Source organism: Trichoplusia ni, chromosome 6 (assembly GCF_003590095.1).
Source record: "Trichoplusia ni isolate ovarian cell line Hi5 chromosome 6, tn1, whole genome shotgun sequence".
NCBI lineage: Eukaryota > Metazoa > Arthropoda > Insecta > Lepidoptera > Noctuidae > Trichoplusia > Trichoplusia ni.
In genome coordinates this window covers 1,070,952-1,085,272 of record NC_039483.1, presented here as the reverse complement: position 1 = coordinate 1,085,272, position 14,321 = coordinate 1,070,952, and the positions used below count along the sequence as shown (strand labels likewise).

General features: G+C 35.0%; 2 protein-coding genes and 1 long non-coding RNA gene across 3 annotated transcripts; 2 read left to right on the top strand and 1 right to left on the bottom strand.

Moving 5' to 3' along the window:
• Nucleotides 1-1,250: 1,250 nt before the first annotated feature.
• On the bottom strand, nt 1,251-3,289 carry LOC113495036 (homeobox protein Hox-D3-like). Its single transcript, XM_026873604.1, has 2 exons — nt 2,252-3,289; nt 1,251-2,008 (listed from the first exon to the last, which is right to left on the bottom strand). The coding sequence occupies exons 1-2, from the start codon at nt 2,940-2,942 to the stop codon at nt 1,443-1,445; spliced, it is 1,257 nt and encodes a 418-aa protein (XP_026729405.1). The 5' UTR covers nt 2,943-3,289; the 3' UTR covers nt 1,251-1,442.
• Nucleotides 3,290-8,289: 5,000 nt separating this feature from the next.
• On the top strand, nt 8,290-9,936 carry LOC113495306 (mpv17-like protein). Its single transcript, XM_026873975.1, has one exon. The coding sequence runs from the start codon at nt 8,955-8,957 to the stop codon at nt 9,516-9,518; it is 564 nt and encodes a 187-aa protein (XP_026729776.1). The 5' UTR covers nt 8,290-8,954; the 3' UTR covers nt 9,519-9,936.
• A 726-nt stretch (nt 9,937-10,662) lies between these two features.
• Nucleotides 10,663-12,203, top strand: LOC113495106. The gene is made up of 3 exons (XR_003400698.1): nt 10,663-10,964; nt 11,366-11,581; nt 11,729-12,203. It is a non-coding gene; the product is annotated as an uncharacterized LOC113495106 (long non-coding RNA).
• The last annotated feature ends 2,118 nt before the right edge of the window (nt 12,204-14,321 follow it).

The window sequence follows — 14,321 nt, the reverse complement described above, 5'->3', positions numbered from 1 at the left end:
CCGCCAAAAAATTTTAAGAGCCATAAAATTTTCTTTGCGCACGCTTAGCACATAAAAGCTCTTAGGTGCTTTTAGGGAGCTTTGGGGAACAGGTGGCGTCATGTTCCCATCGTCCCATAGTCGTGGGGACATGCATGCAGGTCGCCAGGACACGTGTAGGAATCAATATCTTATCGGCTTGGCGCCGGCGCCTGCAGGGGATGCGACGGCGATGCATACGGGCGGGTATTCTCTGGCGTTTTATTATTTATACCACCAAATTTTGCAATGGTTACAAAATAGTCCGTCTATGATGTAGAGCCCATGATCTAGTACGAAAATATTAGTTTTTACTATAATACGCGTTTTTATGAGACGGTTGGCGGTAGGTGGTGCATATTTGACAATACAGAAAAATACACACTTGTTTCGTTTTGTTAAAGTATAAAAATATGTCTTTATGGAGACCGAAGTCCACGGGCGTAAGACAGTTTGGGAAAAGATCCAGAGCATCCTTGAAGCTGTGTTGATTCATATAATCTAAATGTGCAACATTATAATTGATCTCGAAACATGACAATTGTCACTTTATGACAACAATAAAAAAATACAAAAGAATTGAAAACCTAATCTTTTTTGAAGATGGTTAAAAACATATTTTAAAAGGTTACTTGACAAAGGTATTGAAGACATTCCACCGAGCGTTTCAACCGCCGCGTTCGAAACGCCCGTCTACCCAAACCAACCCTCACTCGCCGCGGCATGGTAGCAATTCAGATAAAACCGATCTCTACAAATTGAACTGAAAAAATACTGAAACATCACAGCGTTGCCCACTTTCTGTTTTATGTTGTTTTTTTTGTAAACGTTTATGTAAAACTTTATGGGGCGGCTTTTATTATGATGGATGTATTTAATAGGTTTTAAATATGGTTATCTTGTTCCGATAAAGGTTTTGAAAGTGCTGTGTAGTGTGGGATAGTCAATATTTGATTTTGATTTTGTGTGTGTGTAAGTGTGATTTGTTTATTGAATGTGGTCAGTGCAAATTGTGTTTTTTAGTTTACTAATGATATGATATTTGTATAGTTTTAAAAGCATATTATAAGGGACTTAATTGCAGCAAAATCTACTATAAAAAATTGCTCTTAATATTTGTAATATTTCAAAAAGAAAATGTATCTAAACATTTAGGAACTTCTTAGGGAATTTATCATTTAAGACTGACTTTAAATTGAGATGGTAAAAGAAAACTAATTTAATGAGATTTAAATAAAAAGAACACAAATAAAGTAGATAATTTTATTTACAAAACAGTTAATAACCTAAAATACTTTGGCATAGCATTTTAATACCTCATTGCACAGGCATGCACACTTAAAACTAGACAATAACAAAAATTAATACTAAAAATATAATACTCTTTGGAAATCAGTCTAAAGGGCGCAGTCAGTTTAAAAACATCAACAAACATAGTTCAAAGGAAAATACTTTTTCATTTCCGGTTCATCACTACAAATGTTTGAAATTACATTTTCAGTAGGATAAAGTACATCTGAAGTTGTGCCTACAGTATGTAGCTGTTTGGTATAATACTTGTCTGACTGATCATAAGCTAAGCTATCGTCGAAGTATAGAGAAGAACTCAGGTCGTTCGCAAACGGCTTTTCGTGATCACACCGATCCTTATAACCTTCGTAACTTGGGGCTGATTGAGCATCCTTTGTTTCTGCTTTAAACATCTTTCTTCCATTCAAAGTTTTACTTGGTTTCGCGTCAGTAGATGTGGATACCTCTGGGGACTTTATCCGTTTGCTCTTGTACCTTCGGTTTTGGAACCAGATCTTCACTTGTGTTGGAGACAGGTTCAGGGTCACGGCTAGTTGCTCTCTCTCCGGTGCTGTTAAGTACCGCTGGTTTCTGAAGCGGACCTCCAAGGCGTGGACTTGAGTTTGCGAGAACAGGATCCTTGGTTTTCTTTTCGCGCTCTTGTCTTTTCTTTCTTGTTTGTTTTCACAGGTTGGCGTTTCTGTTGAAAGATAAATTTAATTTTAGTACACATTCAACATTATAATAGTTATGGGTTTTGGAGCGTATTTTTTCTGTAAAGTTTAGTAATTAAACAGTTGTTTGACAAAAATAAACTGAAATAAAGAGGACTAGTTTCTAAAAAAAACAACTAAAACTGGCATAGTCCATCTATCGATAATTTTATACATATTTAGAGCAAATTTAAACTAGAATAGTAACTAAATGATGGTCATACACTTACTTGAATTCTTTCTACAAATCGTCGAACCATTATCAACAACAATCTCATTTGTCATCGGCGAACAAATCTTCCCAGCAACTCTTTTCTGTCCAGGCAATGAATTAGGAATAGATACATCTTTAACCGTACCATCATCTTTCAACGAAGGTTCAGCAGGTAGGTGGGGTCCAGGGGCCACTTCACTATACTGTTCATAGTTCTGATGATAGAAGTTATGGCAGTAAGGGTTGTAGCTGTAGTACTCGTCTATTTTATTCTCGTGATACACATCCTGGTTCCAATAAGGTTCAATGTTCGACGGGACCGGAACGTTAGGGTATACTTGCGCGAGGTACTCCGGTGGACAGTATGCCTGCCCTTGGTACACCGGTTCGTAGTCGTAACCTCTTCGGTCCCTCTCGGTGTACTTCCAAGCTTCGTTTCTCTCGAAATTAAAGTTCGGCTGATTTATATTGAGTATATCCTTCACAGAAAACGGCGTCGTTAGATTCTGGTTGATCTGCCCATCTTCTAGCTTCACTCTAAAGTTTTTCTGATCGTAATAATCCTTATTTTCAATCTGTTTCTCCTTATCCAAGTAAGTGATGTCCACGTATTGATAGAAGTCGTTTTTGCAGTCGTTGTAATTGTGTTTCATGCTATTATTGTTATAGGATGTTGAAACTTCGTTGTTTTGTTCGTAACTCTCCATATTTCTTTCACTCTCACTTCATTAGTCACTTTTGTTTTCTAACTAATTGTTTTACTGCCGAGTGGTAATTAAGTTGTGGTTTAAAAGGCAAGCGAGGGAAGACTGATGGTGTATAGATTGGCGGCCGAAGCCAATCCACGATGACTAGTGTGTTGTGGGCGGGGCTATGGGGTTACAGCTATCCCTCTTTAACTCATGTGGATCGATTGTATCGCTGCCCTCTTTCCTCGTGGATGGCTGTGTTTACTACGGAGTGTAAATAAAGCGGATGATTTCATTTCGATGTTGAGATGCCCTTTGATTTTGCTAATGACTTGAATATTGTTATTAAAAAAGTGTGAGGGGATTTTTTTTTTAATTATTGTAAAAATTGTTAAGACCTATAAAATTAAAAGTAGGAACGTGCTACAAGTCTACGCATAATATATCCGTTTGCTATCTATGCAAGTCTATTCTTATAATTCAGTGAATTAAGTATAGTACATTTGTATCTTAAACTACTGAAAATGCTATGGGTCTCAATTACCATTGCCATTTTACCATTGCCAGTTGCCATTTTGCGATCAATATTATTTCTATTAAATAAAAAGTTGTCAGAAAATGTCTGAGCCACAAATTATTGCTTTATAGACAACGCTAGATAGCTAGCTGCATTCATCTTAGATCTAAATATATTTACAGACTATTTAGACAAAGCAGACTTGCTTTTCCGCGATTAACTTTTGTAAAGTTTATCTATACTAATAATGTAAAGTTAAGGTTGTACGGAACTACTGAACTAATACACCAATAGAAGGCTAAAATAACAGGCAACTCAACGTATTCCAGGACAAGGCGTCATAGAGAGGGGCCAAATTCAAACCAATTGACAAAGAATATGTATGTCTGATAGCTAACAGTTCAGAAATATTCAATATTTTGTGGTTTTTGTAAACCCGTTTATTTTTGACTTTTTATCCCGGGTAAAAGGTAAGGTGTTAGTCAACCTCTTTCAGGTCCTGACAGAAAAAGGTCAAGTTAAAAGTAATCTTTTATATGAACAACTATACATTTAATTAGATCAGCTATTCATTAATAATACGTGCAACCAGCTACTGACAGTCACTATTGTAACGTTTAGTGCCTGAAAACGGTCTATTTGACATAAAAACTTTTAGATTTAAATTAAATTTAAACTTTTTTGTTGATTATAAAATAGACCCGTCTCATTATCATCATCATCATCTCAGCCTATTGCCGTCCACTGCTGAACGTAGGCCTCCCCCAAAGAGCGCCAACCATCCCGGTCCTGGGCAGCCCGCATCCATCCGCTGCCAGCCACCTTCTTCAAACCCGTCTAATACTAATTAATTTATTCCCATATTTAATTCTGTCAATCTTATCCCAAAAGGTTTGTTTATGAGTTGGAGGTGTTAAAACAATAGTTTACTTTAACCCATCAACGCTGGAAGGTTATCGCGGTCGATATTGGTCACGGACGATGACAGGCCCAAATGAGTCAGCGTGAACATTGTAGGGTTAAATGAAGATTGTACTTAATGTTATGTGTGTGGAAAATAAACAAAATACCTTTACTAATAACTATAACAGAACTGAGAATTTATCCTTGAAAGAAAAGTAGGGAGTTTTTTTTTTGAGAAAATAAATCTGGTCAAGTGTGAATCTGATTTGAGACGCTTTGAGGGCTATACGAAAGCCATCCCAAAACCGAGGTAATAAATAAAGGCTAGGAAAATAAATTCTGTTATTCACTGTTCAGATGTCACAGTTCATGAGATACAGCCTGGTGGCTGACGGACGAGCGTACAGGATTATAGGGTTTCATTTTCAATTCAGTTATTCAGTTTCTAGTTAATTCTGTAATTAGATTAGAGAATGACTAATTTCTTACAACCTACATTTTACACAACAATAGTACGACATTTATTATCGTTTTTTGATAAGCGTTATACGTATAAATATTAAGTCTATCATGTCTTTGTTGATTCCACGGGTAAACTATTTTGATGAAAGATCGCACTTTTAATCATGAACTAGAATATGTCAAATGAAAGTATTCAATAAATTTCAGAGGTACTTTTACATCGATAAAATTAAAATAAGCACCATTCACACGGAACGCAAAAAAGTGCCTTAAAACACCAATAAAAATCACTTTATTACATATTTGACACTTACTTAAGCAGCCAAGTATCCAAATTTTACTGTAAAATAATGTACCATAAAAGTACCAACTACCGGAATTGGATGTAAAACATTTTACAACTCAGTTTTACACTAAAGTATCATTTCGGGTTCAGTCGTAAAAACTTGACAGCTTTGGCATTCGTAACGTAAAACTTTTGTTAGATTTGTAATTTGAGATGCGAAGACAAAGCTTCCTTGTATCCTAATTTGACGATCGATTGACTGTTTAAATGTATGGTGTAAAGTGATTTCAGATTTGCTTTTAACGAAGGTTAATTTAAATAAAATTTCCGTAGGTAAATGTTTAAATGTATGGTGTAAAGTGATTTCAGATTTGACTTTAACGTAGGTTAATTTAAATAAAATTTCCGTAGGTAAATGTTTAAATGTATGGTGTAAAGTGATTTCACATTTGATTTTAACGTAGGTTAATTTAAATAAAATTTAAGTAATTTTTTATTTCTTTGTCTCGCTTTTTTTGGGATTGCGGTTGGGAATTTTACTGTTCCCAAATTTTCAATTATTTTTTTCTTCAACGTTCGTCAGTGCTGTCTTATAATAAAAAAAATCATATATTTACTTTGCCTGCCTTGGATGCGATTTTATAATTAAAATGAAGTAGCTTACACAAATATTGATTAATGCATGTAACAGATATTTAGAACCTTAAGTTAATCTGAGCATTTTTAGGTCATTTTTAGGTCTGAGAATATTTAAAATTATGTGTTTAATATTATGTATTATTTTACGTGAAGATAATATTATTTACGGTAAATATAATCCAAGCAGAGCCTAATAGTTTCATAATGTTACCTATAAGCACCCTTATAAGCTTAAGACCATTGAATAGTATCATCGTGACCATAGATACTGCACCCAGCATTAACTATGCCCTAGGTAATATTAAAAACGAACTGCTTAATACCTACCGTACCTCTTTTTAGATTTAAATTTATGAAATATACCCGAAACAATAACCAGACCTGCAGACAACTGAGTAATCAAAAGGGGCGGTCCGTCACGGCTATGATTTATTAAAATGTAAACGTCATTAGACCCTCACAGCAAACAGTAGTCAGTCGCTGTTAGTAGCCAGGCGTCCGGATATAGCCGGACATTATTTAAAGCTTTTTGGTTGAGTGTCCGGTTTTAAAACTAAACGGTGTCCGGATTGTCCGTGTTTTGTTATACTGACTTGGATTCTATTTGTTTATTATCAAATTAGAATTTAAAAGTTTTATTGTAATAATATGAAAACGTTGATTTTACAAACTATTTTCGACATGATCATCATGCTAGCCGTTTCCCAAGTATGTTGGGGTCGGCTTCCAGTCTAACCGTTTCCAACTAAGTACCCGTGTTTTATAAGGAGCGACTGCCTATCTGACCTCAACATAATAGCCCTTAGTCAGACTGTTTGTCAGACTTTCTAGCTTCTGACGACCCACAGGACCTACAATATAGCTTAACCTGTGATCGATCTAACAAACTATTTTCGTTTCCCCCATTAATACTCAAACCTTTAACAATGTTAAGAATCCGGATTTTTTTGTCCAAATGTCCGGACAACTGGCTGGTCTGTCCATCTGTAACTTTTGGTAACTTGGCAACCCTAGTCGCTGTGTACACTGTGTACGCAGACATTACGTACGCGACCGTCCTTGACCTCGCGTCATGAAATAACTGTATGTTCGTATGTTACACTGCTTTTTTAGTCAACTATTATCTGATAGGTCATTTATTAATTTTACTAGACGCAATCGTAAAATAATTTACTCTGGTGTGATATGTTTTGAATAGTCCTGGTTTCTATGAAACCTCGAGTTGAATTCTGGAAATGAAGTTTTTTTTTAATATGATGAATGTATTTATTCAGCCAGGCATCATGATAAGCTTTGGGAATCAAAAGCGACGAACATAATTTTTCAGATTCATTTTATGATTATCAGCACATTGAAAATTTTTAAGCATTATTTTTAGTATATCTACTTACTACTTATTCTTTGTGAATTTTACTTCTTTTGACTTTGAGTTAAGTACGCATCATGTTGCATTACCTCAAAATGTCTATAGGTAAATTAATAACTAAGTATTTGTGATTGTGAAAAAAAAACACTTATCACTGAGAATCAACTCGACTACTCCTTGTATACTCTCAAGCTTTTAGCAATACCATAACTTACTCGCTAACGACAGTCTTTTCAACAACGATAACTTAAAAATATTCATAAATAACATTTCAAAAAATGTCTCAAGTTGGAATTAGTTGCTAAAACATGTCCGATAATACGCTTGTCAAAATTCTTGTAATAAAGTAGCAAGTTTATGGTGATACTTCAAGTGAACTTAAGTGGTCTCCTTAATTCGTTGACATTTTGCTAAGAAAAAGTTAAGCGTAGGTTGGTAGTAAGTTTTTGAATGTTTATTGTACAGAGAACTTATGTAGGCACTGCTGGACATAGGCCTCTACACACGTTCTCCAGCGCGACCGGTTCATTGCCACCTGCATCCAACTGATCTGCTAATTTTATTACTTTCTTTAAAAGAATTTTGAATCACGCAAGTAGTCAACAGCACTGATGGAGGTTTGAAAGGAAAAGGGCTTTTTTTTAAATCCTAAAAGCCCTTCTTTATTCTGCATTTTGAAGAACCTTTTTTTTTCTTGTTGTGAATTAAGTTGCGAATGCAGAAAAGTCAGTTTAAGAGTAGGTACCTAGTGAATCCTATTTAAAAAAATATATATTTATTTACATCGTACATTACAAAATTTGCAACAAATGTCTCATCAGTGTCATCTGTTAGTGAATAGCAAAACCTAAAACTGTTGTGGGACTTTAACGACTAGTAGCGACATCTAGTCAATAACTGTGTGACTATTGAACGAGCCAGACGACTAAAAGATTTTGCATCGCATTCTAGATGGCGTTACCAAATCAGAGTAGTTATTATAAAGTTGCATAGATGTCGCTTTACTAGTTTTGATTTTACTTAAATAGAGGGCGTCATGGGTATCACAAAGCTCTGCAAAAATCATATTAATTTGTCGGAACCTTGAGTTTTGAATGATTAAAATATAATTAGTATTTTTTTATATTTACTGTCATAATCAATTTACAACTCTGCCTCGTTGGTGTAAACTTACCGTGCGTTATCGTTGTGAAATTTGTAGAAATAATGACTGTTCATACTATACAGATAAACAGTGTATCAGATTAATAAGTAATTAATTGACTAATCATGTGCCGAGAGCCCGTGACCGCACACGCGTCTACATTCGCCGAATCATCGTCTTTATCACAAAGAGAATCGCCGAATCGATCCACCCGAGCCAAATAATCGAATAATAATCGTATAAACCAAATTATTCGATTGTTCTAAACCCACAGCTCTGTGGGTGGGCAATCGATTGCTCGCTTTGATAACTAAATGGGTAATTACACGTCACGTTTTGTGTTCTACTAAATAATCTCGTTATTTTGATAGTCAATACTGTATATTGTCTATAATTCCTTTGAGATTCTAGATAACCTAATTTGGCATCGAAATCATATAATTACAGATAAAAATATACTCTTTCATCTTTCATATTTTCTGAATTCTCATCCATTTCAGACACACTGACAAACTCTATTTCAATATCAAAGTGTTTCTTAGAACAAAATGTAAATCACTTAAGTCCTGTTTAAGAAGCGTCCAAAGAGGAAATAACTCATAGACCGCAATAACTTTAAAAAGCAATTCATAAACATCAAATTGACAGTCAACATGTTATTATTCCAACCCAAATGAAAGGAAGAGATTTGTTTTTTGAGATTATTGTTAAAAATGCCGGGGCTCCTAACGAAAGTGCGCCATCTCCCGGGGCAGTTCCCCCTGATCCGGGGCATGGTGTCGTACGCCATCATCTGGCCGACCTGCAGCATCACCCAGGAGTACCTCGAGCACGGCACCACCATCGAGCACGCGGACTGGGCGCGCGCCGCACGCTTCGGCATCTTCGGCGCCTTCTTCATGTCACCTGTCTTCTACGGCTGGATGAAATACACAAGCCGGTTCTTCAAGAAGAAGAATCTCATGTCAGCGATCACTAGAGCCGCGATCGAGCAAGTCTCGTACTCACCGCTTGCTATGGCTTACTTCTTCTTCGGGATGAGCGTCTTAGAAATGAAACCGATAAAGACCTGCGTGAATGAGGTGAAGGAGAAGTTGTGGCCGACGTACAAGATCGGCGTGGTGTTCTGGCCGACGGCGCAGACGCTGAACTTCTACTTTGTGTCGGAGAAAAACAGGATTATATTTGTAAGTCTCGCGAGTTTCGTGTGGACTGTCTACCTGGCGCATATGAAGTCCATGGACCAGCGAAATGCTCACAAGTCGACAGTTGAATGAGGTGCTTATTTATTTGTATCTGTATGTCGTATTTTATTGTAAGCTTTCTTTATTATATTCCAATGTGTTATTTATGTGAGAAGTTTTCGTGTTTTTAATATTCTTATTAATGTAAAATATGGGAAAGGCAGATTTTGCATGTGAGTATTTACTTGAATGGATTTCGGTGAAATTGTCAGGAACTTCTTAATAAAACTGCATAGCGATATATCTATACAAGAAGACAGCACGCCACCTACCTAATTAAATAGCGAGGAGACGAGACGATGATTTTAAGCTATTATTTTAGAGCTGATTGGAGTAATCTAGTGCGTACATAGAACTCATTAAAAAATGACCAGAATAGAGATACCACACATCGCGTCAACCAATGGTCCGTAGACTGTTTTTGGATAGCTTAAAAAAACCCCTCTTCTAAACGACATGCGTTTTTATTAATCACCTAAGAAACTCCCTGGGCAGACATTCTTGACCTTTTATCAAAAAAACAGGACAATATTATTACGATCTTTCAAAGGTGAATGAATTTTTATGGGAATATTTTTATTGGACAACATAAATCATGTTTTGTCAGCGATCGCAGTTAAAGTGTGCAGTAAGTTAATAGCTTCTCTTTTTCAATAATTTTGATGATCCTTTTGTTAAAAAAAAAAATACGATGCGATTCGGGTTCAAGTTATTTTTTGTATATACTTAAGAATAAAAGAGATATAATATAGATGAGCTTATAGTAATACTAGCTGTTGCCCGCGACTTTGTCTGCGTGATTTTCAAGATGTGAAAACAATGAAGTTTAATAATAATGATCATCACAAAAATGTAACGCAATATTGACAACATCTTTTTTTACATTTTAAGCTTGCTTTTTTATTTCTAAATTTGTATGAATCTAGAGCCCCAAACACTATTTAATATCAGATGTTTGAATCAAACACGTTTCATCGTTTACGATACTATCCTGGTGTCCTGGTGTAATGTAAATATCCTGGTGTATTAATGATTTTTTCTTATTTATCAAAAAGAGGGGTTTATAACTTTGCTTTCGAACGTATTGAGCAATTTTAATTTAGTTTATTTTGTTTTAAAAGTGAATTATATGCGAGTTTTCTCAGACATGTTTGAAATAATCGAGTTTTAAAAATTGAGGCTGTAAGAAGGAAAGAATAACAGAAATAGAATATTGAAGACTTAATCAAGCGAGTTCTTAGTTACGTTCGTTGATATGATTGGTGGTAGAAAAATGGATTTGGAACTCAGATTGTCAAGCTAGATTATAAATCAGTCTTAGCGCTTCTGCTAAAAATATGTTACTTTCGAGGAATTTCCATTTCTTAATTTTATCTTATTTACCCAACAGCTGTAGAAGGGAGGGTCATGATTTTCGAGCACGTCTGTACTTTGGCCCACCCTACACCTCAAATGGCTGGACGGATTATGACAGTTGAGGTATCATTCAATTTTTATGTTCTGTAACCAAAGAGGTAAACCGGAACCATATTACTGAGGCCCCGTTATCTATTCGTCTGTCACCTGGCTGCATCTCAGGAACGGTGATAGTCAGACAGTAAATAATTTCTACACACGATGTTTTCTGACGATATAAAGGAGATGTCAAATTATTTTTGTGGACGGAACTGGTGAAGTGAAACACTTTATGTTTGACAGTCCTTTTAATATTAAAACTGATCTTCCAAACAAACATGAGGAATATTTACAAAATAGAAAAGTTGTTACACGTGTTATTTTGGCCCCCTGGTGTTCTGATCATGACTTGCCCTTAAATAGCATGATAAATAAATAGCGTGATAATAAACAAATATCAGTCACGCATTTTTTGAAATTGACAGGGACAAAATTCTGAAGAATAGGAGATGTGGAATGTTAGGACTTAGCAAAATATGAACATAAAAGTGACATCATGCATGAGTTCCATTTACTATACCGATTTACGAAGAGAAATTACGTATTTTATTCGTTAACCTACCTGACGATCATTGAAGTGCATTACCGACATCCCTATTGCATAAATGGAGTTAAAATAAAGAACTATACGGAAAAAGAGGGTTAGCAGTTTATGCACGTATAATATTCCTAGCCTTTCTAGATATTGAGAGGTTGTTGTCTTTTGAACGATCTGTAAAAATGAGTTTCATAAATTATATAAGAAATTGTTGGAATTGCTAAACACTAACCAAGCTTCAACTTTTAAGCTTATTTAGTCCCTCACTTGTCTGGTTTATTCCATGAGGTTGGTGATGAAGTTACGCTGACCGCACGAAGACTGCCGACACAGACAGCCAAAAGATTTTCCAGACAGTGTATGACGGATAGGATATTTGGAAGAACCATGTGTGAGGTCTCTATAATGGCGGATATAGTAAACTGATAAACTCCGCAAGACATTGAAAAGACCCAGATACCTATCAGTAGACATTGTTTTATTGATGTCTGTGTGTTTTTGATATAATTAACGAAATTCAATAGATACACACGTCAAAAACCGTCTAGCGTACCGTCTTATTCAATGATAGCTTTAGTCTTATAGATCTATATCTTTCATATTCCATATGCAGATTTTTTTGCAAATTTTTCATTTTGTGGGTTTTTTTATCCTGAATACTTTTGGCCCATGTAATGTTGCAAATTTAAGAAAACATGATTTCATTTTTTGAAAGGCAATGAGTTCCTATTTTTGTTGCTAGTTGTTACAGATGAACCAAGGTAATAACTATGTTGTTCATTAATTTATTGTTATGCACAGGTATAGATGAGATCAATGTGACCTACATGCGACTTTGGGTTGAGTGTGAATACGAATGTTTTGATCTTGAAGTAGCATCGCCAACATCGAGTTAAACATATAGGTAAAAGTTAAAGTTAAAAGTAGGTATACCTATCGTAAATAAATACAAAATCAGTATGACAGCATTTCACGTTTGAACTTGAGTAATTTTAGTAGCTCAATAAAAATAAAAATAATTTAAGTTCCAATGTTTCAAGAATATATTACAAAGTAGCAATTGCATAAAAAAAGTATGAATAGTTTATGTTTCTTTTATTTTACTCGTGATTTAGTCGCGGTAGGCCTATAATAGACTTGAAAGAGAATAAAATGACTAATTTTGTGAAAATGATTAATTTTCGAAAAAATATATTATTGCTCTGCCAAAAGTTTTAAGATAAATAGCGTGAAGTTTTTTTGTGTAAATTAATGACCGTACTACCCACTACCAAATCGGGTGAAAATACACCTCATAATTATATTACACAATGTTACGGGTGGGACCAAAATTTTAAAAGTGTACTGCTCATGCCCCCCGCATAGCAGCGTTATGGTTTTTATATATATGTTGAATCAAGCGTTCGGCAATGTTCATGCCAAATTTGAATGAAATCTATTCAGTAGTTTATGAGATAATTTGATATTTGTTGATAGATATAAAAGGCTCCTGCTCACCCCCTGTAACGAAAAGCGAGATAATAAGTAAAAAGTATGTTGACCGGACCTCTTGTTGATATTCTCCGAAAATTTGAATCAAATCTATCCAGTACTTTCCGAGATCTTTCCGGACATACATACAGACAAACAGACAAACAGACAAACAGACAAAAATTCTAAAAATCATATTTTCGGCTTCGCAATCATTGGTAGACCACCCAGCAATTATTCTTTAAAAAAAATATTCAATGTACAGTTTTCACTTTTCTACAATTTTATTATATGTATAGATGCTGTCTATCTAAAGAGCTTAATTTCTCTTTCTAACCACGTCATTCGCCAAAGAAACAATTACGAAAATCAGAGACTATTCCTTAAAATCTACATACCTATTTATTGGAAAATCCCAGAGTACCAATAAATTACCAAGAGTGCAAACCTAACACTATCTACAAAACAAGTATACGTCACAAGAAACAATATTTATCTTCAACAGGACATCCGTTCAGGCTAATATATGTTCAGCGTCGGTTGCCATGGCTACCAATTTGATATGGGTTCATAAACTATAGGACAATGTCGCGATATATAACACCGGTGTCATCAAAACTGTTTATTTGTTGCCGCCGTGTCGAAAATGTTAAGAGAAATGTTTGGTGTGTTGTATAAGGATATGGTTTGTTGAGACGTCGAACAGTAGGTACTTATGTTTGAATATATTACAATACTATATAGAATTATATGGTCTAGGAAGGTAGGTATTATTATAGTGATAACAATTTTGTGATACTTTAGAAATTAGCGCTCAGAAAAAAATTAAAAAAAATATGGTGAAAGCGAAAGTTGTTCATAGTGAATTTTGGAGCCAGTCTGCTTCCCCGCTTATTGGCCCAATATTGTAAATGGGTATTGAACATATTAAAAAGAAATAGGAAACACAAAAAGCCAGGGGGTAACTATTGGTATTTTCCGTCGTACCATAAGTACCATGGCCATATAGTGTATGGCTATTAAGAGGCGTAATTTTGAGCATTTTTTTTAGTCTTTTTTCTAATGCCGTAAATTTTAATGAGCGCAATGAACTATTTGTCTGTGTGTTTTTTGTTTAACGAGGTTTACAGGTAGCTGATATCTTAGTTACACATTAGGTAATTAATTTGTAACGAATTCAAAACAGCAATCAATAATCTAATTGGAAATTAATACTCATTACAAATACAACGGGATTATAAAGTGAATTGTCTTGTAATTAATTAATCAAAGTTGAAAACTGTGCCGTATGTCTATTATATTTCCTGTAACTTATAGAACAGTAAAAACTAGTTTACCTACAAATGTCTTACAGTTATATCACTTTTGACGAT